The sequence below is a fragment of the Tamandua tetradactyla genome, chromosome 4 (genome assembly GCF_023851605.1).
Source record: "Tamandua tetradactyla isolate mTamTet1 chromosome 4, mTamTet1.pri, whole genome shotgun sequence".
Lineage (NCBI taxonomy): Eukaryota > Metazoa > Chordata > Mammalia > Pilosa > Myrmecophagidae > Tamandua > Tamandua tetradactyla.
Genome location: NC_135330.1, coordinates 81,136,901 through 81,163,335, shown reverse-complemented (window position 1 = coordinate 81,163,335; position 26,435 = coordinate 81,136,901). Strand labels below are relative to the sequence as shown.

General features: G+C 44.3%; 1 protein-coding gene, 1 long non-coding RNA gene and 1 other non-coding gene across 3 annotated transcripts; 1 reads left to right on the top strand and 2 right to left on the bottom strand.

Annotated features, from left to right (window-relative positions):
• The first annotated feature begins 217 nt into the window (after positions 1-217).
• LOC143679086 (uncharacterized) lies at positions 218-1,462 on the top strand. Its single transcript, XR_013173546.1, has 3 exons — positions 218-561; positions 812-904; positions 1,098-1,462. It is a non-coding gene; the product is annotated as an uncharacterized LOC143679086 (long non-coding RNA).
• Positions 1,463-4,169: 2,707 nt separating this feature from the next.
• C4H1orf115 (chromosome 4 C1orf115 homolog) lies at positions 4,170-14,143 on the bottom strand. The gene is made up of 2 exons (XM_077156810.1): positions 13,883-14,143; positions 4,170-7,102 (listed from the first exon to the last, which is right to left on the bottom strand). The coding sequence occupies exons 1-2, from the start codon at positions 14,141-14,143 to the stop codon at positions 6,983-6,985; spliced, it is 381 nt and encodes a 126-aa protein (XP_077012925.1). The 3' UTR covers positions 4,170-6,982.
• An 11,777-nt stretch (positions 14,144-25,920) lies between these two features.
• On the bottom strand, positions 25,921-26,027 carry LOC143681825 (U6 spliceosomal RNA). Its single transcript, XR_013174882.1, has one exon. It is a non-coding gene; the product is annotated as a U6 spliceosomal RNA (small nuclear RNA).
• Between the last annotated feature and the right edge of the window lie 408 nt (positions 26,028-26,435).

Sequence of the window (26,435 nt, the reverse complement as noted above, 5' to 3'; positions counted from 1 at the left end):
AAAGCAGACGGAGGATGAGTTTAGGGTCAAGAGAGAAAAACGCAAATGGATAGAGGAGGCAAGTCTCCTCTCCCCTCCTCTTCTCTCCCTCCCACACTTCCCAGGCCTCCCTCCCCCTTCATCAATCCCTCAGGCTTCTTTCTTTCCCTCCCATAGGCCCCGGGGCAAACTAAGAGTTGATTTCAGCTGGGGGCAGCTGGGGAAAGGGGAACATTTAATACCCTACATGGAAGACTCTCGGTACATTTCCCATCATTTACTCTTCCAAGCAAGCCTCTGAAGTAGTTACTATTTGCTCTACTTTGCAGACCAAAGCAAAAACAACGAAATTCAAAGTTAAGGAACTTGTGCAAGGTCGCCCCGTTTTGCAGCCAAGCTGTGCGGTGCCAGCGCCGCTCCTGCCAGCCGGGTAGCTTTCCGCTGGCCCTGGGGCTTTGGCATGTGGCCCCGGGGCCCAGGGGTGAACGAATAGTGGAGGGTGGCGACAGGGGAACAGCCACCAGTCTAGGGGAACAGTGACCGTGGCAGCTGAAGTCACACCAGGAAACGTGGCAAAGTCAGGTAAATTCACGCCCTGCCCCCCGCCCCCCCCCCCCCCCCCCCCCCATTTAGAGCAACAGATCCTGCCCTGGCCCGGCCCTCCCTTCATCCTTTACCGTGACAAATCAGGAGCTAATCAATCTCAGCATCTTGAAAATCGAGTGTATAGACAGATGTCTTTGTAAGTAAATTGCATCACAATATTCACATCAGGAATGCAGATCAGATGGGATTACATTTGAAGCTTCCCTCTTTTCCCCTTGCCCCGTAGGAAATGGAAATAAGAGAGGCAGCTGAAACCGGCAGAAAGAGCTCAGCCTTGTCTCGTGGCTTCCTGGCATTGGAGCAAAATTCCCTAACTTCTGTTAGCTTCGTTTTTCCTCAACTATATAAAAGAGAGATAATAATAAATGGTACCTACCTCATTACCATTATTATTGAGAATGAAATGAATTTGAGAATTAGATAAAATGATGCAGTTAAACAAGCACAGTGTCCGTCCAGTACCTAGCAGAGGCTTTGTACTTCCTGGTTCTCTTCTCTGCTTCTACTTGCAGCAGAAACGTGAGTAGAGACTGCCTTTCCTCCTACGTGGGACATGACCCCCAGGGGTGTAAATCTCCCTGGCAACGTGGGACAGGACTCCCAGGATGAGCTGACCGGCATCAAGGGACTGAGAAAATCTTCCTGACCAAAAGGGGAAAGAGAGAAATGAGACAAAATAAAGTTTCAGTGGCTGAGAGATTTCAAACGTAGTTGAGATGTTATTCTTACGTATTACGTAGATATCCCTTTTCAGTGTATGGTGTATTGGAGTGGGTGGAGGGAAGTACATGAAACTGTTGAGCTGTGTTCCAGTAGCCTTGATTCTTGAAGACGACTGCATAAAGATATAACTTTACAATGTGACTGTGCAATTGTGAAAACCTTGTGTCTGATGCTCCTTTTAGCCAGAGTATAGACAGATGAGTTAAAAAATATGGAAAGGGCAGGCAACGGTGGCTCAGTGGCAGAGTTCTCACCTGCCATGCCAGAGACCCAGCTTCAATTCCCAGTGCCTGCCCATGCAAAAAAAAAAAATATATATATATATATATGTGTATATATATATATATATATATATATATATATACATACATATGGAAAAAGAATATATAAATAATGGGGGACAAAGGGTAAAAAAATAAATTGGGCACATGGAAAAACTACTGGTTAATGAGAGGGTGGGGTAAGGAGTATGGTGTGTATGTGTTTTTTCTTTTTTCTTTTTATTTCTTTTTCTGGAGTGATGCAAATGTTATACAAAATGATCTTGGTGGTGAATACACAACTATATGATGATATTGTGAGCCACTGACTGTTTGCCATGTATGGAATGTGTGTGTGTGAAGGTTTCTCAATAAAAAAAATGTATATATATATATATATATTTTTTTTTTTTAAAGTGTGAGTAGAGGAAGAGATGGAATGGGGGCTTGTGGGGATTACATGGAACACTCACTGATTTACTGAAAAAAACCGTTATAAGACAAACAAATTCAAGTCTGATCATGTCTGGAAAAATGATGGCTGCCAGGAAAATTAATGATTAACTTTTATGCCTTTTTCTCCTCGACCCTCTAAAGGAATCGCAGCACACAATAACCATCAGCTCACTGCTTGGTACAACAGGAAGCTCTCCATTTCCTGGCTGTGTCCTGTGGGCATTAAGAATAACACCTAAAAAGATTAAAGAAAATACGCATGTGGAGTGCTTCTCCAATGGGCAAACGGCCCCACCCGCACCCCACCCCCACCCGCACCCCAATAAGCTGGTGTTCTTTCACCACTTGCTCCTGCTTCAGCAATTCTAAGCACCCTTCATAGGCATGCCACAACCCAGAAATTATTCTCTCTTGTTGCTCAAGAAAGCAGGTCCTGGGGCGGACAATGGTTTGCCCTGGATTTAAAGCTCAAGTGAAAGAAGCACGGGCTCTGTTTCTACAGGGCATATCTGGTTTGAACCAGGCATATTTGTTTTCAGCCCTGCGAACGGGTTATGCAAGAGGAATCACAGGGAAAACACCTTTTCACGAAAACAAAGCCCGCCCTCAAGGTCGCGGGTGCTGGTCAGGTTTTCGTCTTAAGTGGAGCGGAAGGGCAGAGGGCGGCACTAAGTAGGCACGCCCCCGGGGGTCGGGGGTTTTGACCCACGGCTTCCAGTGGTCAGGCCTCTGTCCTCTCCCCGCCCCTGCCCTCCTCCCCCTGCCTCGCCCCCTCACCCCCGTCCCTTATCCCCCCCTTCCCTGGTAATGCGCATCCAGCCCCGGCCCGTGCAGACCTGAAGAGATCTCTTTTTCTCTTCAGGTGGTTTGGAACCCCAAAACAATCTTACTTCTACAAAAGAAAACAACACCCACGGGTTTATTTACTTTTTCCCACATTTCCCCATGAATGGCCACATGATTCGGATTTTCTCAGGAACCATCTGGTCTTTTGGCAAAGCCATGGGGCTTCTCAAAGGCAGCCATTCCTGGGATGCTGAGGGCACTTTTTTCCCTCTAACTCTGTGCATACATTTTATTACAAAATAAGCAAACGGCGGGGGGTGGGTGGGGGGGTGGATCTAGAAAGTGTTCGCATCTTGGGGATAACGGCATCACAGAGTTAAATTCAGTTAACCTGTCATCCTCCAGGGTCGGGCAGCCTGAAACAGACATCAGGGGTGCAAAAGCCTCGCAGCTGCCTAAACCTAAAACTGCAACGATGGTTTCTCGGCCCACAGCCATCTCCTGCTCAGGGCACTGTCGTACACCGGAGGATAGTGGAGGCTGCTGGAGAAAGGACGAGAGCTGCAGTGAGAAAGTCTGAGTTCAAGTCCTGCTTCCGGACACTTCTCGGTCAAGGAAGCCAGTCAGGGGTTCTCCGACAAGACCCGGGTGCTGGGCAGAGGGGCAGCGGGGCCACCCCAAGGTGGCTGGGGAGCGGGAGGCCCCTTGCTTCTGCTTTACTGTAGGCCTCACAGCAGCTCGGGTCCCAGGGCCCCCCGCCGCACGTAGGCAGACGATCTGAGGCTCGCTCAGGACCACTCCTGCGACCTCCACCTTCCCCGACCAAGTCCTGTGCCCACGGCCCTGTGAGTATTCGGTGAGCGAGCAGATCGCACGGGCCCAGCATGGCCTGGCACCCTGCAGGCTCCACTTCCCTCCCTGGACACAGCGCTTTCCTTCTCGGGCCAGGACTTCTTGGTCCAGGCTAAGGAACAGCTGCAGGAGAGCCTTCTCAGCTGCTCTTAGAAAATGCAGCTTCTTGGCCCCATGTCAGATCCCACGATCTGAATCAGGGTTCTGGAAATCTTCATTGTTAACAAGCACATGAGCTCTCTGTGCTCCGAAGCCAGCTCCAGCGAGCTCCTAGGGGACTGCCCCTCCTTTAAACACCCCAGAGGAGCCACCAGGTGAGCTGGGGCATCCCTCCCTCTCCTGGGCCTCAGGCTCTCACCGGAGCTCCCCAGGGGAACTGCTCCCAACTGAGTCACATGCTGAACAAGTTCTCAGCTTTGGGTGGAGCCTCCAGGAATCTCCTTGTCAGAAGATTAGAAAGCGAGGGGTTAAAAAAAAAAAAAAAGCACAACCTTCACAAACAGAAACTTTAGGCAAATTAGGGCATTTATTTACATAATTGGGGGAAAGCAAAGGAAATATAAAAGCCTCTTGGTCACACATGTAAAGGGAAAGCTCTAAAACCCCGTTCTCAGTAGGGTGGAGGCCTTGAAATTAACAAAAAAGAAAAGGCAATTGGCAAAATGCTGGCTGGAGTTCTAATTCTTAAGCTCAATGAACTGAGTAACAGGAAAACATCAGTGTCCTGGTGCCCCAGGAAGGGGAAACAGCTACTCGGGCTGAGCTACAGTTTGGAGAAGTTAATCTTCAGTACACATGAACCTGACTCCCAGGACATTCCCTGGGAGGTTTTGATTTTCAAAATTTCTGGGTTAATTCTTAGCCAGACTTCAAGAATTTTAGGGCCAATGGTGCTTAGCTTTACAGTTTCTCCAATGTGGGGGTGTGGGTCTTCCTTGGATGCCCAGGCAAGGACAAATCTCTCTCTTCTCTGGGTCCCAGTTGCATTTCCCAAGAAGACGGTATGGGCTTCTTTGATGCTCACCAGTATCACTGATTAGCTGGTGTCATCCAAACACACCACAGGCCTTTTCTCCTGGTATTAATGTCCTGTGACCAGCAGGCCTCACAGAGCCTGACTCTCTTTCTCAATGTTAGGGGTTGAATCACATGTCCTACAAAAAAAGGTCCCAGCCCCTGGTCCTGCTGTTGGGAACCCATTTGCAAAGAGGACCTGTGATGATGTTATGAGTTAAGGTGTGCCAAACTCAATGAGAGTGGGCCCTTATCTGTGCACCTGACATCCTTGTAAGCAAAGGAAATTGGGCATAGAAAGAGAGCCACAGGAAGAAGCCAGAATCAATGGAACCAGAGGAGAAAGGAAAAGACATAACCACATGCACTGCCTTTCGAAAGAAAAACCAAGGGACTCCAAAGTTTGTTGGCCAGGCAGAAGATACAGACCCTAGGAGAAAGCAAGCCTTCTGAGACAGCGAGCCGATAAATTCTTGTCGTTAAACTAACCCACTCTATGTTATTTGTTTCAGCAGCTAGGAAACTAAAACATTCAATAACTGTGCTTTGCATTTTTTTCTCCTTGACTCCCAGTTTTGCTGGGAAATCTACAATGATCTCCGATGTGTGAAAATGAGCCATTATCAAATTTCATCACTTGGGCTACAACAAGATCACTGTTTTTCTCTTTTCCTCACAAATATTAACGTTGCAGGAATGGGGTCCAAGTTCATTTTCAACAAGAGCCTCCAGAAACTGAAGCTGAGTCTAGCTTCACAGCTACGACCTTCTCCTTCACCGCATTCCCTTTTCTCTCTTTTCTCTCTTTCTCACTTCCACCTGCTTGGACTCGATCTGGAAAGCATGAAAGCTGAGAGAGAGCTCGCAGGCTACCACACTGCAGACTGATCAGCAACAACCGCCTTGGATTTCTTGGTATTTTGGAATCAAAGTCAGAACAGTTGCCCTATTGGGGGGGGTTTACAGAAGAACTCCCTCTTCCTATCTCCTTCTTGACCAATGGTTCAATGGTGCTCCATGGGACAACCTTGGTGGGTGTCAGGCCCAGGACCAACTCCCATTCTAACCTTTGAAGTCAGGTGAGATGAGGTCACACTGGCAGCCCAGAACGGGAAAAAGATGCTCCAGAGGCAAACAGTGTGAGCTCACCCAGCCTCTTTTGGCCCCTACTTAGTGCTGAAGGCCTGGTTCTCCTAAGACTCCCCAATGCTGATAATCCAGAGCTGGCTCTTGTCCGTCCACGTCTCTCTTTCTGACATCCTTCTCACCTATCTTCTACTTCCTGGTTCCTTCTCTAAATCATATACTTTCATTTCAGGGTGCCGTGTCTCTCTGTGCCTATCTTGGTCCCGAGACAAATGCACTTCGTCAACGCTACCCAGAGGCAGGGCGTGAACGGTGGTCAGAAGTGCGCTGCTGCTGCTCGGCAGGCTGGGTCAACACGCCTGTGTCCTCAGCCTGCTCAGAGTGGGCTTTTCTTCCTGGAGCTGCTGGAGGGGAGTCTGGCCAGTCACAGACATGTGAGTGGGTCCAAATGGGCTGGACTGGGCACAGCAAACAGCCACCCAGGCTGCATGTGAACTTGCCGCTGTTTCCTCCCTCTTTGTCAGCTGCACATTCAGGTGAGGAATGGGCAAAAATGGCAAGCACTCATCTGCTTTAAACAGTCATGATACATCTGTCAACACAGTGACTAAAGCATCTCAGCCTTCAAAGAGAATTTTTCTTCCTTCCTTCTTCTTAAGCCTGTAATTAAATTCCTGGTGACAAAGGGCTGGGGACGGGAAGGGTGAAGGAAGGAGGTGAGGGAGAATGACTTCAGAAAAACCCCAGCTCTTCTGGTGCCCTCAGAACCGAGGCAGCCAAGAGCTGCAAGTAACCTTTCAACCTGCAACCTTTCCAGGGGACCATAATGGATCATCTGACTCAGGACCAAATTCTTTTCCCTTCAAAATCACTCCTCTGTGCACCCACCCACAGTGTTCTCATTCGTCATGTGTTTTCTTCCACCCTCTCCTCTCCCACTGTCATGTGAATGCTCAGGCGTTGGCAAACTGACTCTACAGCAAACGTGACCTTGGCCTAATCCTCGGAGACTGTCCATCACATCCACCTGTGTCCAAGAGACATGAAACGCTCAGAAAAGGGGCAGAATGACTCATTCATAATGCTCAATCAATTCGATAAAGAAAGGCCTTTTCTTCATCCAGGGATTTTGTGGGTTCAAGTCTGAAATGTTCTTGGGTTCACCCTGTTCCCAGAGCAGACTTCCAATGCACTCGCGTCTCCTGCCCCAGCAGCCTCCGTTAACGGACAAAGGACACCACGCTGGCTGCTACTCCAAAGGGGGCTGAGTAGGCGGCCGCGAATCCCTGCAGGCCAATGACTAAGTAGCGGCATCCTTTGGTGATGGCCTTCCCAACATTCTAGGGTGAAGAACAGAAGAGAAAAGCAATGGGTTAGGTGAGGCAACGTCTCCAATCCTCAGGCACAAGGGTGGCATACGTAAAGAATCGCTATGCCTCATTCTCCATAAGTTACCGTGTTTCACATCTCTGACGTCCCTTGTTCACCCCCAACATAAGAACATGCTGGGGAAGGCGGGGGTGGGGGGAAGGAGGGAAGGACAGAGACCTCGGAGCAGAAATCATCACCTTGAAAGACAATTCAGGGAACGTCTCAGAAACAGAAATGCACGTGCTAGGTCTAAAAACAAAGCAGATGGGATCATCTGAAGTTTTCCTTCATGCATCTTATCTGAAAGCCCACCCTGGCTTCTCTCTGCCTCTACAGCATCTTCCTGTCTGATCCATACATTTGTTTCCTTTGAGTCTTCTGTGGTTCTCTAACTGCTGCATATGCATATAAGTCCTGTGTCTCCAATACAATTGGAAATACAGTACAATCCTTGAGGGTGAGGGCTGTGCCATGCATTCTCAGTGTCCGCTCCTGCTCCCCTGGTGCTAGACAGTGGACATACAAAGGACTCGAGTGGAACTGCCACAGAAAAATTAAGAACAGCACCAACAACTACCATTAATTGTGTACGCTTTCTCTCCCCACCCTCAAGTTAGGTCAGCACTGTCTATGACCTGGACCTCATCACACACACCTGTCTCTCAGCCATCTGACTCCCAGATCCAATGACCACGTGGGCTGGTTTCAGTTAAAGTTCCTGATCACAACCACAAATCCTGCCTTGACTTCCAACACTACGCAGAAAACCTACTGTAGCTCTTTCGTAGGCTTTCTCCCTCTCCCAAGATGACTACTTCATACCTTTTCCTTTCTCCTCTAGCCTCCTTTCCCCTGCAAAGGGCAGACACATTTAGTCTCCACAACCTCCTTAGATAGCCCACTTCACTTTTTAATGAAAAAAATCAGAAGTCACCAGTAAACTCATTCACCTCTCCACCACTAAGTCTACAAACCCACCTGCCCCTGCCTTCTCCCACCAGTCTTGTGTTATGATGGAGAAAAATGTTTCTCTTCCGCGAGGTCATTCCTTCGCATTTGCCTTTGGCTTCCTCCTCTATAGCATTACTATTCCCGTCCTCTCTATCGGATAGAGAGGTTACACAGATGCTCAGGAATCACCTTAACCCCATGTTTCTCAGGTCTCTGCTCCACTTCATGCCCAACCAATGGAAAGAGCCATCCATGTTTGCTACCTCCACTTCCTCACGCTCATTCCCTCTGAATCTTTTATCTCAGGCTCCAATCTGCCCAATCCAATGGGCACTCTTCCGTCTTCCTCCCTCCTGACTTCTCTGCAGCATCCCACACACCTCATGAAATAATCATTTGGGCTCTCTGACTCCATACTCTTAGTTCTCCTCTACTTCACAGCCAGCTCCGCCTCAGCCTTCTTTGCTGGATCATCCTTCTACCAAAGTTTAAAATGTTGGAGCTCTTCAAGACTCCAGTCATGGGCCTTGTCTGTCTGTCTGTCTGTCTCTCTCTGCCTACAATCTCTTCTTAGATGGTCTCACCCGTTTTCGATGACTTTAAGTATTTTCTGCATGCTGGTAATTCCCAAAAGAGATATCTTTGGCTCAGACTCAAGTATTCAACCCTCTACTTGAGGTCTACACTTTACAGTTCCTCTGGCATGGATTCTTCCTTTCTGCATCGAGCAAATAAACCAAACTTTGGTTGGCTACTAGAGTACTCTGCTGATCTTTGGCTGCCCAGAAAGCACAGAAGGATTAAATGTATCCAAGATTATACAGTCGGTAAAAGGCTGAGCTGCAGTTCCACCCCAAGAAGTCCCATCTCAGAGTCCATGGCCTTAACCCCTGTTCCTTCCTTAATGAAGGAAATGGTACTCTAGTGTGGGGGCCTGGCTTTCGATTACAGAGCCACCCATATTAGCTTTCTTTAGCCTCAAGATTCACCTATAAAGTGAGAATATTTAGTAACCGCCTCATTGGGTTCTTAGGAGCACAGAACGAGTCTATGAAAGCAAATCATTAAAACAGTGCCTGGCACAGAGCGCAGGCAGTACAGATGCCACAAGATGTTAGCTTTTATTATAAAATAACATTTGCTTCTTCTTTTATTACATAGTAGTTGAAGTGTGTTGTGGTAACATATAAATCCAAGATACTTTGTTACCTGCGCAGGAAAGCTCCTTAAGAGCATACTTTCTTGTGATTTCTGGCTTACTGCAGCTCTCTGTAGCCTAAATTAGAGACCCCCCCCCAGTCATACAATGAGGACAGGAGTGTCCTTGTGCTTATTTCTGTATTTGCAGCACTGAGCAAGCAGCTGGGGGTCTCTTTAGGTACCTCTTGGGCTAAAAAGGCAGCACCAGACAACCAGGCAATGCCTGTCTTCTCCAGATAAAATACTATTCCAGCAAGTTTTCAAAGAGACATGCGGGACGTGTGCGCATAAGAGTGTGGGGGTGGGTGGGTAGCACTGCTAAGATACATTTCTATATATTTGCAATAGGAATCTTTGGGAGAAAATTTACTTGTATTTTTGAAACAACCAAAAATTTGTTTTCTGGGAGCAATTAGAACTATCAAAAGAGATCCATGATACACAAAGCCACTACAATTAATGGATTGTCTGTATTAAACCTGACTTTTTTTGGTATTTGTACATCCATTTTCCTCAGCCTGTTATTTTAAAAACTGCTTGTCGTTTCATCATTGCAATTTGGAAAGGAAAACAAAACAAAACACTACTAAAATAGCTCCTTCACTGGAATGCTGTCAAAACAGACATTTGAGAAATGCGGTGCAAAGAAATGTCAAGTATCTATCAAAGTTTCATTGAGGGAGCAGATTTTGGAGTCTTCAACTGAACTGTCTCAGAGGAGTGGTGAGGCAGGGGAGCATGGGGCATGAGGCAGAGTAAAAATGACTCCCCAACATGCCTATGTCCTGACCCCCCAGCACGTGGGAATATATCACCTTGCAAGGCAAAAGGGCCACTGCAGTTGCGATTAAATTCAGAAGTAAATTAAGGCCCTTGAGGTGGTTTATCCAGGTAAGCCCAATGTAATCACAGTGGTCCTATAAGAGGGAGGCAGGAGGAGTCAGCTGCATGCAGGAAGCCACGTGATAAGAGCTGCAAAAGGATGGAGAGAAAGGGATCTGAAGATGCTCTGTTGCTGACTTTAAAGGTGGAAGATGGGACTGCAAGCCAAGGGAAGCTGGCAGGAGCAAAGGAAAGGGTTCTCTCCTGAAGCTCCAAAGGGACCCAGCTCTGCCAATCCCACCGAAATGGATTTTGTACGACTGGCTTCCAGGACCGGGAGAAGAATACGTTTGCGTTAAGTCACCACGTTTGCGGTCATTTGTTATAGAAGCCACGGGAAACCAATACAGGGAGTGACGCTTTCTGGGGGTTCCTCAGTTTCAGAAAATTCCGTGATGCCAGGGATCCCTTCCCCTCCAGCTGCAAAAAGGAAAGCAGCTCTAAACAAAGACCACATTCTCTGAGTGCAGAGCTCAGGCCTTTGGGGTGTGACATTTTGTCAGGACTGAGGCTCCAACTTGAAGAAGCTGACTTTTTTTTCCTGAGTTAGAAACTCACCAAAAGTCAGTGAGAAAAGAAACAGAATGGTTTCACACCCCTAGATACTAGCAGCTGACAGTTACGCAATCCTCATGGCATGCAAGTTGCGCTGTAAGTGCTTTACCTGGACTGACTCATTTACTCCCCACCATAACCCCATGATTATCATCTCATGTTGCAGGTGAGGAAATTGAGGCAAAGAGAAGTGTGTACTGCCTGAGGTCACACACTCAGTTGGTGGCAGGTCAGGGCCCAAGCCAGACAGCCTGGCTCCAGCAGCTATGTCCTTCCCCCTACTTAGAACACGGGATCTTTTTCTTTCTTTGGAACTAAAGGTGGTTCTACACCTATAGAACTCCCTCTTCGACCCGCTCCTAGCTGCCCAATTAACAAAATTTACTTATTTTCCTTATCTGTGGCTCTTACTGGGTCTCTCAGAGGTGCCTCTTATTTTAGCTAAGTTTGGGGGGGAGGTTTCCTCCTTCACCCCAATTGCTTCTGCTGAGGCAGGGGCAGGCTTCCCGAACCCCAGCTTTGCGGCTTTCCAGTTAATTTCTTGAATAAATGGCTTAACTCCCTTAAAACTCCAGTGTCCTTCGGTGTAAAATGGGGATAATAACAGCTCTCCAAGCCTGTCTGTATATACAGTGCCCGGCAGAGGGCTGAGGATTCTGGGAGAGCATGGCATGCTAGTGCCCTTCCCTTCCCTGGACTCGGGAAACATCCCTTTAACAGCAGGGCATGCATTTCATGAGCACTAGTGCTAGGACTTCCAAATCAACTGGGGACCGCCCGGCAAGATCCCAAAGTTTCAGGCACACCAGCCCTCTACACCCAGAGCTACGTCGGCCCTTCAGGAGGGTGGCACCGGCTCAGCTCTGGGCCTCTTTTCCTAGAGCCCTCTTCCACATTTTCACATTTCACAAAGGCCAAATGCCTTTCTTTAAATAGAAGCAGGAAGAGGTTTGGATGAAGAATTTGAATTAATCACTCTTCCTTAAGGAAAAACCATTTGTTAATAATGTGGATCATACAAAAACTCTAAAATGGACAACACAATAATACCTAATTGTAAAGTAATCATGTTAAAACACTGAATGAAGCTGCATCGGAGCTATAGGGTTTTTTTTGTTGTTGTTGTTGTTTTTGTTTTTTGTTTGTTTTTGTCTGTCTGGTTGTTTTTTTTGTTTGTTTTTACTATTATTATTACTTTTATTTTTTTCTCTATATTAACATTCTATATCTTTTTCTGTTGTGTTGCTAGTTCTTCTAAACCGATGCAAATGTACTAAGAAACGATGATCATGCATCTATATGATGATGTTAAGAATTACTGATTGCATATGTAGAATGGTATGATTTCTAAATGTTGGGTTAATTTCTTTTTTTTCTTTTTTCCGTTAATTAATAAAAAAATAAAAATAAAAATAAAAAAAATAATGTGGATCATGTTTGCAGCCTGCTCCTGATGTCACTGGGCCAAAGTAGCAAATGATTTTACCTGGCGGCCAAAGCAGATGAAATCGCCTCCCCACATTTCAAGCCCATCCTCGGCTGTTCTCATGGGTTTTCAACTAAGTGGGATGGGTTATTTTCTTCCTCTGTGCTAGAGCCTGGAGACCCTCTCCGCTGCCTCCGAAGAAGTGGATGCTAAAGCCACTCTTTCCTTCTATGGGCAGAAAGGGCACATCTCACCCTGTCACGGCAACATCCTCTCACTTGCCCTCTTGAGTCTCTTGAACTAGTGACTAACACTCTCCAGCTTTCATATGTCCATACCTTTACTTGTGCTGTCCTTCTACCTTGGCGCCACTCCTCTAGAGTGCGAAATGTTAACTCACCCTTCTGCATCTAGTTTTCATGTCACCATGGATGCAAAGCCTTCCCCAACTTTCCAATCTCACCGTGGCTCAGCTAGGTCAGTATGGATGCATTTCTCTCCAGGATGCTGTGGATCTCTCTGGGGCAGGACTTCGTCATATTCATTTTTGTATGTCTAGTATTTGGCACAAAGCCTGGCACCAGAGGAAGCACCCAAAATACATCTCCAAGTGCCAGTCCCTGAGCTGAGATTTCCACACTATCATTTCAAGGGCTGAGAGTCAAATGATGGCGTCTTTGTGTTCAGTGGGGACGGAGAAGAAAGAGGATTAGTTTGAGCATGACCCTAAGCTCAATACTCTTTTTAAGTTGTTATTAACATATTTTAGCACCGCCTGCTTCAGTACTGCTCCAAAAGTTGCTGACGTATCTTTAAAGAGGATCATAAGCCTAAAAAATCATTAAGGTCTGGAGATTGATTGAATGGCTTGGAGGTATAATGAGAGGCCACTGGAAGACAGGTAGCTGGACAAGGAAATAGGGAGGCAGTGGCCTTTGGCCAGGACACAAAGAGCTTTGTGGTTTCTCTTCTGGATGTGCTTGTCCAGTCCCTAGGAGCAGGAGCAGCAGTTTGGGCTTCTATCTCTGAGGAAGTAGCTGTCATTGTATCCCATTCTCTCATTCTCTCTCTCCCCCTTCTCAGACAATGCAGTATGTTTTGTACAAAGATAGCTGGCTGGGAGAAGAGAAAAGTAGAGTCCACAAGTAAGTTCTTACTTATGCATTTGTATCTTTGGGAATAGTTACAGGACTTAGCCTAACAATCCTTAGTGAGAGGGATATCTGCAAAGGATGCTGCTGGGAAGCAGAAAACCTGGGCTGTGCAACTCCTGCTTCCGAGCTGGGTCCCCTTCTTCAGGTCACCTAACCACGCTAAGCCGCAGTATTCCCATCTGAAAAACAGGGACACTGATCCCCGCCCTGCTTCCTATCCAAGGAGCTGGTCAGACAACCGGGAGGAGACACCTTGTGCGCGTCTTTGGCCCGCCACCAGCGGGGTGGGAGCGCAGCGGGGCTCAGGGAAGCCCCTGGGTTACTCTGTATCTTCACTTGCAACCTACTTCTTCCTTCGCTTCCCGGCTCGCCGACCGGCCGGCTTCAAGGGTTCCAGCAGCGCACGCGGTGGGGGAATGCGGGGTGGGGAGTGGGTGCAGGACGCGGGGACGGCTTGGCAGGGGAGCTGAGCCCCAGTCGGACGGACGGGACCCGGCTCCCGCTCTGCGGGGGGTCGGCAGGCGCCCCCACCCACCCCCCGCCCCGCCCCCGGCTCGACGCCCGCGCAGCGCCCTCCCTACCTTGCCGCACTTCTTCAGCTTCTGCCGGTACCTCCTCTGGGGCCGCTCGCCGGGCGCCGGCTCCTCCAGCTGCCCGCAGCGCTCGGGGACCGGGGCGCGCCGTCCCCCCCGCGCGCCCCGGGCGCCCTCGTCCCCGCCCTCCAGGTGCTCCAGGAGGCCGAGCGCCTCGTCGTCCGCCTCGGGCCGCCCTCGCCCCCGCGGCCCACGGCGTCGGAGGCCGCGGGCCACCCCGGCCCGGAGCGTGGCTCCCGTCACCGCCATGGTGCCCGCGCGCTTCTGGCGAGGGGCGGCGCGGCGCGTGCGGGACGCGGACCTCTGCTCCCCGCCCCCGGCCCCGGTCCCGGGGGTGGCGGGGGGTGGGGGCCGCGAGGTCGCAGCGCCCCCTGGCAGTGGGGCCCGGGCTGGCGGCGGCCCCGCCCCCTTTCCTCTCCCCGGGCTCAGCCGCGGCCGCGCGCCGTCTCAGGGCTGGGGGGGACCACGCCCAAGTCCGTCCCGAACGGCCGGCCGCGCCCGCCGCGACAGGGTGACCACGGGGTGCGGGCCGCCCGCGCGCGGCGGGAGAGGCGGGGCGAGGACCCCCGGGGCCGGCGCGGGGGACGCCGTCTGGAAACCCTCGGCCGGGCCCCTGCCAGACGCCGGGCGCCTCCCGCGAGGGGCTGTAGCGAGACGTGGAAGTGCCGTGCCCGGGCGTGCGCTGCGGTGAGAAGGTGAAGGAAACCCACGCGGCTGGGCAAGCGTGACTCCGGGGCGTGCGTGCGAGCGCCCGTGGCGTAATCCGGGAAATCACGGTTTTTAGTAACTGCGCTCTCAGTGCACTGGGGACCTTGCTTGAGAGACGCCTGAGTTTCTTTTTAAGGTGGGCAAATGCCTTTTGATTCGGGGAAGCTTAGCACTGAGTATGGTGATGGGCTACCGAGTTCATGTTTTACATGCTCAGAATTTGTGGTGTGTTTAAGAATAATTGGGATATTTCGGTGAAAGTACGTACAAGTACGGGAGGGTGCGCCGTGAATGTCGCACTCCCTTGCGGCCCTGGGCTGCCAGTTGTCCGAAGGGGAGGGTCAGACCCCGCAACAGCCTGCACCCCAAGAAGGTCAAATAAAGGCCCCTTTCCCCGTTTCTCAGTCTACCCCCCGCGGCCTCCTTCCTTCACCCCAGGGCCCTGAGACCTTAGTAAAGTTTCCCTTTCACGACTGAACCAGTAACTTTAACAACAAAAAAGGGATCTGAGAATGTTTAATTTACAGTACTTATAGGAAATAGTCCTCTTTTATCACTGAAGAACTTGAAATGAAAATCAAATATACTAAGCTTGTAAAAGTCATTTAAAATGTTTAAGAGAATTAAATTGAGCAGTATAAATTGTTAAAGTTTATTAGGTTTGTAAACAGAATAAAACACATTGTAAGTTGAGTTTAAAAGGTTAAGGGAAACTGGATTTGTAGATTTCTAACTTGACTGAAGCAACTACTAATTTATACACGAAAGGAGACCTTAGCAGTCCCTTTTCTTGTGTGCAAAACTGACTTCAAGGACCCAAGCTGCGTGTCCAACGGAGACAAAGGTGGAATGTCTTTGGGTCTAAAATGTGTTTTTGTACATACAAAATACTATCCAAAAATTATCATTAGCTTGTCTACTAAAGGCAATACTTGGACACTTGAACAATTGAAAATTGATTCCCAGATTAAGTCTCTTTAGTGAACAAACAGGACTCAAGAAGATGTAGTTAGAAACCATCTTTATGTTTTTTTTCAGTCATCTCTTCAGAAATCATTCTGTGCAGAGGTTGCTTACCCGGCCCCTGAACAAATATTTAGGCAGTCCTTTAATTTTTCTGATTACAGTGGAGCAATAAAAAATGCCAGGTCACAAACAGAGTCTCAATTTATGTACTGTAAAATTTTATAATGTCCAAAGACTGCTTAGAAACTCTGAGCTTGATTTAAAGTGAACCATCACTCCTCCCTAAGCCCACCCCTGATGTGGGCCCTGTCTGTACCTGTTTGTGTACATGTGGTGGGGGCTGGCAACAAGTTTCTCCTTTGTTTTCTCCCACCTAATGTTTCTCAGTTCCTCAGACTTGCACAGTGGCCTCTGACCTTTCTCAGAACCAAAACAGAGAAGAGGTCCTAGAACTTCCTTTATGGATGCTTTCCCCCATGTTCTCTCACACCCTGGGCTGGCTGTTTGAAGCTGGTGCTGTCCTGACATCTCTAGGAGGTTTGTTCCTGGCTTTCCTGATCTGAGCCTGTGTGCCCTTTGGGATGGGCAGGTGGGACAGGAGATAGCAGAGAGAACTCAGTGCTTCCAAGTCAGGGGGGGGGGTTGGGAGAGCTGGCTGGACTTCCTCTGGCGTAGCTCCTAGAGCCACCCTGCACAGCTGTCATTTCTACCATGGTCAGGAAGCGGGGGCATGGCGGGGCCGCCACCAGGACTGTTCACCGTGGTGACACGCCACCTCAGCTGCCACATAGGGGCCCATCATGATGCTCACAGTTGGCCCTCCAACCCAGCAAGGCAAAACACAGACGCCCCCTGCCCTGTCTCTCCCTCTCTTTTTTTAAAAATGTGATTTTATTGAGGTACGTTCACACACTGTACAATTCATCCAAAGTATACAATCAGTGGCTCATGGTATCATCACCAAGTTGTGCATTCATCACCATGATCATTTTTAGAACATTTGCATCACTCCAGAAAAAGAAATAAAAAGAAAACCTCAGCATCCCCTACCCCTTACCCCTCCCTCTGATTGACCACTGTGTTGCACTCTACCCTGTTTTAAGAAGTAGCATGGAAGCCGTGCTTCTGCTGGCAAGTATCACCCTGTAAGTGTTGGGTTTTTCAGTGCCAGAATGCCAATGTCTGTTCCCCAATCTCATGGGCATCAGGACACAGGGCAGCGTGTTTATATGGATCTACTGGATGTTTTGCTCTGTTCCACTGATATATATCCACTCCTCCCAAAGCTGACTAGCTTCTGACTAGCTTAAGCTAACTCGAGGACTTTCCTCCAGTGTGAAGGGGGCTCCAAAACATGGTATTCTCATCTCCCAGCCTCTGCACTCTAGAAGGGAAGTAGAAAGGATGCTCAGTGTCAATCCACAATATATACAACCCGCCCACAGAAATCTTTCCTTACAGGTAAAAATTAGGAGCCTACCCTCCAAAAGAGTTAGGACACTGGAGAGCTAAGATTCATGAACACAAATGACCAATTAATGAGTAAAAGACAATGCTAAGAGACCTCAGAGTCTTCAAAATAATTGTTAATTTGGAATAACTTTCACAGAAACAATTACAGGTGTTTAGTTGAAACATGAAGCTTCCATTTGTAGACACATAAAACTTTTATGTTTTACCCTTTTATTTAGTAATAGATGTGTGAATTTGAAAAGGAAGGAGGGAAGAAAGAAAGGAAGGGAGAAGGGAGGAAGGAAGAAAGGAAGAAGAAGAAAGCAAGTGAGCAAGTGTATGCATCTGAAGTTTTATGAACTGAAGGTGCTAGAAATTGCTTGTTTGTTTTTTCACAGGACAATCTTAAATTCAAGAAGAAATATGTATTTGGAGCTGATAAGAACTGGTTATTAACTGAATGAAACAAATAAGAGAATAAGCTTAATTTTCCAAAGACTGCACCCTTAGGTGTGGGGAAGCAGTTTTAAATGCTTATGAAGCCTTAGTTTTTGAACAGTCCAAAAAATGGAGGGTGGTAAGTAAACTACCACTCTTCTTTGGTTAAAACCGTTATTATTAATTTGGGGCTTTCTGTAATAAATACTTTTTAGTTCAAAAAGTGATAAAAACAGAGAAAAACAGAAAGAAATTTAAGTTACATTTGCATTTTTAAGAAAGTATTTTAAAAAAAAAGATCTGTGTGAATCATGTAGGTCTCATCAAATGCAAAATTAGGGATTTCAGGCAGGCACATTGTTATTTCTTGTAAGGGGTTGGATTTTTGCATCCAAGATAAAGAGCAAAGACTTGAGGTCAATACAGTGTAAACACCGTTGGCAGAGAAAGGATGTTACAACTGAAATTTGCTACAACTATAAAACAAAGGCTTCTCCTACACTATTTCTCTTGAAATCTGAACCATTTAAAACATTTTGTTTTGTCTTTCCCAGAGAGAGCAAGCTGGTTCCTGTTTCTTGCAGCTTGGCAGCTGGTGCTGGGCTGAGCTGGGCTGCAGCTTTACCTAAATTGAGGTGACCTCTGGTTAGCTTAAGCCTCATATTTCTGCATTATCACTGACCTGGGGCCACAGTCTTTGATCTTATCAGTATTTGAGCTGGGAGGGGATTGCAGTGCAGCTTCAAATGGTTTGGGTTCACCTTTGGATTCACCTCCAGCAGGATTTTGGAACCATGAGATGGTGCATGTCTGGTGTTCCCTCCCCTGTGGCTTTCTCAGCAAAATTCTGGGGGTCAGGGGATTGAAAGATTTTTTTTATTTTCTATTTAAGGCTTTCTGGATTCCGATCTATCCTGCCAGCATCTTCTATAACTGAAATCTTGGCTGGTTTCTTCTTAACCCTGAACAGTCTGTCTTTCAGTACAAGGCAAGCCCGCTTTTCTGCCCAGCAGCACCCACATCAATACTTGTCCAGATATGAAAATGGCCCTGGCTCACTGCTCACCCATGAAAGACTTGTCCCTTTCTGGAATTTAGTTCACCAAGGCTTCTCTGCATCCTTCACCCTTTGACAGCACTATAAATACAATTTTTGTGTGTGCCTGTGTTAGGCTTTTGAAACATTCTGCAGCAGAAGCAGAAATCTTCGGGGGATAAAGTTTGAAAGCATAATATCTAACACTTAAAATAATTCTTGAACAATATAACAGAGTCATATCCTGTCTGGTCATATTCATCCAAAATCCACGGAAGATTTCCTCAGAACTCAGAACTGTCAAATGCTGACCCTTTCTATCTAAAAATGATCTGAAATATTTGGCCTGAACCCAGAGTGAGGAATTATTTTAAATTACTCAACCAACACAATTTTACTCTTTATCCTCACAGTGTACTCTAAGGACAAAGTTTTGAACTTCATTTAGTTAGCTTTATTAGTAGTGTTAATACTGGTATGTTTTGGACCTATTTCTTGTCTTGGCAAGTAAAATAAATACATTAGCTTTGTTATGAATCAAGAGCTTTAGAGTGACAATTACACGATTCATCAATTAGAAAAGAACGCAAAATTATAGTTTGAATATAGGATTAATGATTTAAATATTATGATTGTGAAGCAATATTAGGGCTATTGAAAATGGCTATGAACTTAGATATATGTGCAGGTGTGTATATGTTTTGTCTTTTTTTCCCCTCTCTGTCCACTGAAATATCCTACAAGTCATGTCATTCCAGGACCACAAAACCAGATAAGCGCAGTTATCTGCTCACTTACTAATTAATTGCGACTCATAGTTTGGACTCTACTGTCAATTTCCTTTGAAGGGAATCGGACCTTAGAAACCTGGCTGATTGCCTGTCTGGGACAGGGAAGTGCAGCAAGAGCCTGCAACAGGTTGTTGCCAGACAGCAAGGAAACTTTATGTTTGGGTATAAGGGATCCAATGGAATAGAATTAGTGCATCTTTATGGCCAAATGAAAAGACATTTTAATAATCTGAGCAAATCAAAAAAGTTCAAAATCCAACTGAAGCTGTGGATTCGCCTCAAATACATAAGTAGGCAGAAGGACTAAGATATGCTATTAGTTAAATCTAGGAAATATGAGCCTCGAGACCAAGGGCTTTGGGGGGACAGTGGGTGCCTATTGTAGAGATAGGTCCATATGGTTTCAAATCTTGTGGATGGCACCAGTCCCTTGTCCTGGACAGAGGTTTCACTGCCATCTAGTGGTTCTCCATAGTAGTAGCAGGAACTAACAACTATTTTCAACAGGTCAGAAAGTTGAAAAGAAACAGTATAGTGTTTCCCAAAAGTTGTGTGCTTTTGGGTGGGATTATATCCCGTCAGTATGGTAGCATGGATTATCCTCACACTGACCAGAATCTTTGACTGAGAAATGAATTAGTGCTTAAATTCAGCTTGATAGACAAACTTTTCTAAAATTGGGTCCACAGAGAGAAATGCAAAAGTTGTGAGTGATGATAATGGAAAGCATTATCAGAACAGCAGAACGGGATTCCAGAAGCTGGGGTACAATTTTTACAATATCTTTGAATGCAGTTTCCTCTTCGGAGAAAGGAGGGTATGAATGAAATGATTTCTCAGACCACACCTATTTGAGAACACAAAGTAGAGAACAGTTTAAAACTCTGAACCAGTTTATCAGTCTGGATACCTTTTTCTCTTTGCATCAAATCTTCATAGTTAAGTAAAATCCCTTTAACAAACATGATTACGCTTTTTTCAAAAAAAAATTTTAAGGTCTTATGACATTAAGATCAATTTTTATTTTGTTACAAATGTGTTTTGTCTTAGTTACCCATGCCATAATTAATAGTAGGGAAAATAAGAGAAAGTTTTGAAGAAAATTTAAGAGAACATATGTACAACCTAAAGTCTGGGGACACACTTCTAGCCAAGAAAGAGAAACAGAAGCTGTAAAACAGAAAATAGACATATTGAGTATGTAAAAATTAAGGCAGGGTAACACTTTCAGTAACAGATAAAATGTAGTTCAAGTGGAAAAATGAGAGACAAAGAAGGACATTTTATCCTGGGAAAAGGGACAATAGACCAAAGAGGAGATGATCTTAAACATATATATATACCTAAGAGACTGGTCTTAAGATATATGAAGCAAAAACTAACAACTATGGATGAAATATTGTGGCTATATCAACTTTAGTAGTTGATTTTAACCCTCAGAGAGTGATAGATTAAAAATGATAGTAATAAAAAGTCTAAACGATTTGTTTAATATGGTTGCTTAACTCAAGCAATTTAGAATGCACATGAAACATTCGAAGAAATCAACCATGTACTCAGCCACAAAGAAAGTCTCAATTTCCAAAGAATTGAAGTCTTAGACTAAATTATCTCTAAGCAAAATTCAATGAAATTAGAAATCAATGGCAAAAGGGTTGGTAAGACAAATAATCTTATCTAAAAGTTAAAAATATGTATTATTGGAGTTCTGGGTTCCAGTAGAACAAGAAATAACTCACTCCTATAACATAACTAGGAGAAAGAAAATACTACAAATGTCTCTTTATATGTAAGTGGGGAAATAAACATCAGCTCAGAAGCCCACACCAGAGGGGAGTAAAGCAAGGTTTAAGTGTAGAGAAGAGAATGTGACTGGATTCTAGTGGTGATGGCACACAGATAATGTCAATTAAGATTCCCCCAGAAGATTGTCTTTTTATTTCTTTTTCTAAATTGATGCAAATGTACTAAGAAATGATGAATATGCAACTATGTGATGTTATTAAGAATTACTGATTGTACAAAAAAAAAAAAAAAAAGAAAGTGCTATGTTGCACCTTCTTTTTTTTTTTTAACATGGGCAGGCATCATGTTGCACCTTCTTTTTTTTTATTTTTTATTTATTTTATTTTTATTTTATTTTATTTTATTTTTTTATTAATTAAAAAAATTAACACAACAATAGAAATCAATCCATTCTACATATGCAATCAGTAATTCTTAATATCATCACATAGGTGTATGGTCATCATTTCTCAGTACATATGCATCGATTTAGAGAAAGAAATCGCACTACAACAGAAAAAGAAATAAAGTGATAACACAGAGAGAAAACACAAATAAAAATAAAAAGTACAAAAATATATAAGAGAAAAATAAACAAAACAAACAAAAGAAAAACTATAGATCAGATGCAGCCTCATTCAGCGTTCCAAGATAATTACATTACAATTAGGCAGTATTGTGCTGACCATATTTTTTTTTTTTAGACGTCATACCATTCTACATATGCAATCAGTAATTCTTAACATCATCACATAGATGCATGATCATCGTTTCTTAGTACATTTGCATCGGTTTAGAAGAACTAGCAGTATAACAGAAAAAAATATAGAATGTTAATATAGAGAAAAAAATAAAAGTAATAATAATAAGAACAAAACAAAACAAAACAAAAACCTATAGCTTGGATGCAGCTTCGTTCAGTATTTTAACATGATTACTTTACAATTAGTTATTATTGTACTGTCCATTTTTGAGTTTTTGTATCTAGTCCTGTTGCACAGTCTGTATCCCTTCAGCTTCAATTACCCATTGTCTTACCCTGTTTCTAACTCCTGCTGAACTCTGTTACCAATGACATATTCCAAGTTTATTCTCGAGTGTCGATTCACATCATTGGGACCATACCGTATTTGTCTTTTAGCTTTTGGCTAGACTCACTCAGCATAATGTTTTCTAGGTCCATCCATGTTATTACATGCTTCATAAGTTTATCCTGTCTTAACGCTGCATAATATTCCATCGTATGTATATACCACAGTTTGTTTAGCCACTCGTCTGTTGATGGACATTTTGGCTGTTTCCATCTCTTTGCAATTGTAAATAACGCTGCTATAAACATTGGTGTGCAAATGTCCGTTTGAGTTTTTGCCCTTAATTCCTTTGAGTAGATTCCCAGCAATGGTATTGCTGGATCGTATGGCAATTCTATATTCAGCTTTTTGAGGAACCGCCAAACTGCTTTCCACAGTGGTTGCACCATTTGACATTCCCACCAACAGTGGATAAGTGTGCCTCTTTCTCCGCATCCTCTCCAGCACTTGTCATTTTCTGTTTTGTTGATAATGGCCATTCTGGTGGGTGTGAGATGATATCTCATTGTGGTTTTGATTTGCATTTCTCTAATGGCCAGGGACATTGAGCATCTCTTCATGTGTCTTTTGGCCATTTGTATTTCCTCCTCTGAGAGGTGTCTATTCAAGTCTTTTTCCCATTTTGTAATTGGGTTGGCTATCTTTTTGTTGTTGAGTTGAACAATCTCATTCTAAATTCTGGATACTAGACCTTTATCTGATATGTCGTTTCCAAATATTGATTCCCATTGTGTAGGCTGTCTTTCTACTTTCTTGATGAAGTTCTTTGATGCACAAAAGTGTTTAATTTTGAGGAGTTCAATGTTGCACCTTCTTAAAGGCAGAGTGTCTACATAAATTATTTGGAATTCTTCTGTACAGGAAATGTGTCTATTTTCCTGCATTTATTTAATTATTTATTGAATCATTCCTTTCTATCAGTATGGACTCACGGATATCTATTTTATATGTAGGGTTATAATCCTATACTACATTATTGTACAACACAGTGAGTCCTATTGTAAATGATGGACTATAGTTAATAGCACATTAATTATTAAAATGTTCTTTCATGAAGTGTAACAAATGTACCACATTAATGCAAGATGTTAATAACACAATGGCATATGGGAACTTTGCATTTTATTCACGATTTTTCTGTAAACCTACCTCTTTCATAAAAAAAGGCTAAAGAGACAACACAAAAAAAAAAAAAAAAAAAAAAAGAATCCCCCAGAAGAAATACTCCCCTGAATCAGGAGATAACTGAGGACAGGTCTGAGACCTCATGGCTCAGAGAATCGGATGCCAGGGAAGGCATGAAAGGAAGGGGCTTGGAAAGTGCACTAGGAGTAGCAGCCTTGGAAAGGCATCTCACCTGGGAGGGAAAGGGGCATTTGGGGAGGGGGAGGTATCCTTTAAAGACAGGAAAAAGGTGAAAGGAAAGAAGGAATCAGCTGAAACAATGGACTCTATTGAAATAAGATAGCACCATTAAATGGTATTCATAAACAAAACCAGGCCATTTATTACAGAACCCAGATAATGATGCATTTGGTGGTTTGAACCAGCTCTCCTGTTGAAAACAACTAGAAAAGCTGTGTGTGTGTGTGGGAGGGGGGGGTTGTATTTGAAATCATCAAAATGGTACCAGCTATGTAGGCTGTAAGAAATTGCAGTACCAAGATCTGAAATAGAAGGAAAGCCAAGAGGGTAAAGCAGACATGAACACTGATTTTCCCCGAGAGGCAATTGCCAACCTAAAAGCTTGGAGGAAAGGCTGAGAAGCTGAGCAAAACTTTGAACAGACGCATGGGGCTTTCAGGGACAAAAATTATAATTCAAGGTCCCCCAAAGACTGGGGCCTCAGTAAACCCCAAAGACTACCACAGGAGAATAGTGGTAGCACTCACAGGAACTTAGGCCTTGTTTTGAATCATTTCAGTCTGTGAATGAATTAAATTATGATTATGCTTTTAAGATAAGGAAATTAGAGAAAACATTACGGCTCAAGTTTTAGATCCCATTCTGTGCATAACATCTGAAGCCAAAGTACTTGGGTACTTATAACAGCCGAGAGGGCGAGAGAAAAAAGGACTTATGCCTTTGTAAGACTATTCTGGGGTCATTTAATTTTCCAGTAACAATACATTTTAATGGAAAATTTAAATTTCATTTAATGTGATTGTCATTTGATGAGAAAGACTGCGAGAGAGCTGTAGGAAAAATGAAAAAAAAAGACTTATTTTTTTAAAAGAGAACAGAGATCACGTTGATCCTTGTGAAACTGAAATGCCTTTCAGGGAAGAATCTCGACCTTCAGGTTTTATACCACTTGTCAGGTATTCTTTCCCTCAAATCAGTCCACTCTAAGGAGAGGATAAGAGGAGACATGTTCAAAGCATAAAGAATAAAAACATTTCTGCTAGGGAACAGGTTGACATTATGTTGAAATATGACCGTGGGCCATGTAGACAAGGGTGTCTCTGGTATGTCTATATTCTGGCACTTACACCATCTATAGTTTAAAAATATCTGTTTACTATTTGGAGCTATCACTGAGCATGGAGTGGGGGGGTGGCAGGAGATGCCAACAAATGCACACAATGCATTTTGCAAAACCAACAAGGCAGAGATCCTGGACGTTGAATAAAAGGTTCCCTGAACGTCTGTTGTATAAACATGTCCCTTATCATCTCTTCCTCCTTTGTGCTGGACCCATATTAAAGTATTCTTCGCAACCATACAGTGAGATTTTTTTCTAAGAGGAATTCTGGTAAAGAGAATTTTCCCCATCTCCTTACATTTCAGTGAAGTCTTGGTCCCTTTTATTAACTGGAACCCAGTTAATTACTTGCCCAGTTGGTCCATCTGTAAGCCTGTGAGAAAGGCAAGGAAAGTCTTAACTAGATTTTTGTTTCAGTCTTTTCTCCTAGGGAAAGTGACTGTCAGACTTTAAGGATAAAATACAAACATGGTTAAAAGACTATAATAAACCAAAAGCTTTTATAAAATATCCTTGTGCTTTGAAGGAATTTACCTCAGGGATAATCATGGAAGTATGTATAGATTTAGTTACAAGTATGTTTATGGCAAGCTTTGATATCAAAACTTGGGAAAAAAATAAAAACGCCCCAAAAGAGAGCATTAAGTAAATACATTATGATATCTTATGGAATGTCATGAAACCATTAAAAATATTTTAAAAGAGTAGAGTCTTATTGCCTGGGCTTTAATGGATAGCCAGGAGATGGACAGGAGAAGTGAGCAAAATTTCACTCCTTCCACTCTAACACATTTATGCTTTTATGTATAGTAAATACACATGCATGTGTGCATATATGTGTGCATATCTCTGCATATGAGCATATGAGGGTGTGCATTTCTGTGAAAGAACTCACTGGGGAAAAAAAGTCCCACTGCTCCTCCCTCCCCTTTTCTCTCCCCCTCCTCCTCCTCTCTTTTTATTCTCCTCCCGCTCCTTCCCCCCTCCTCCTTATAAGAGTATCATAGAAAACGTATCTAGAATTTAGCTAACATTTGGCAAAATGAAGATGTAGAAGAGTGACCTGAATGAAAATAGATTTAATAATTCTCATGACTGGTTAAATGAAATAAGTGCTGATTAATGGAACATCCAGGCACTTGTGCTTCAGGCGGGGGTCTTCTTTGTACTCTTGCCCCCAAGCTTTGCTAACTTTTGGGGCCAGCTGTTGTTGAAGTAGCAACAGTATGGCCAGTTTTGGGAGATAGCCTATGGCAGATTCATCCCTTTTTTTTTTTTATATGAAACGCTTCACGAATTTGCGTGTCATCCTTGTACAGGGGCCATGCTCATCTTCTCTGTATCGTTCCAATTTTAGTATATGTGCTGCTGAAGTGAGCAGAGATTCATCCCTTTTAAGAGCCCTTTTGACCTGCAATGTTTTGATTCTTGGACCGATTTTATTATCAGTTAGCCTAGATGTGGATAATAATTACATATATAGAGCTGTTGGAGTTGAAAAATGTGTCCAAAGTGGGCACAGCATATCAAACTTCAGAATATCTTATGTAAAATATCTTAATGATGGCATAGAGAAAAAAAAATCAATCAATATAACTCAGAGTCAATCTTGAAAAAATTAGGATTTTGAGAATCTGTGATTAACTCCAGTTGGTTTTGTCTGTATGTAAGATACAATTAGACATTATACTAATGTTTAAGAAAATCTTATCGCTCATAAACATTAAGGAGGTGGGAGTTTCTGTTCTTTTACTCAGTTTACCATTTCCATAGCATCTAAGTGAAAATA

What these genes read in the sequence shown, in the direction of transcription:
- C4H1orf115 (XM_077156810.1), bottom strand. Translation starts at nt 14,143, where the DNA reads ATGGCGGTGACGGGAGCCACGCTCCGGGCCGGGGTGGCCCGCGGCCTC. An exon ending in AGCTGAAGAAGTGCGGCAAG is followed by an intron (nt 7,103 to 13,882) that starts GTAGGGAGGGCG and finishes TCTTCACCCTAG; the next exon opens with AATGTTGGGAAGGCCATCAC.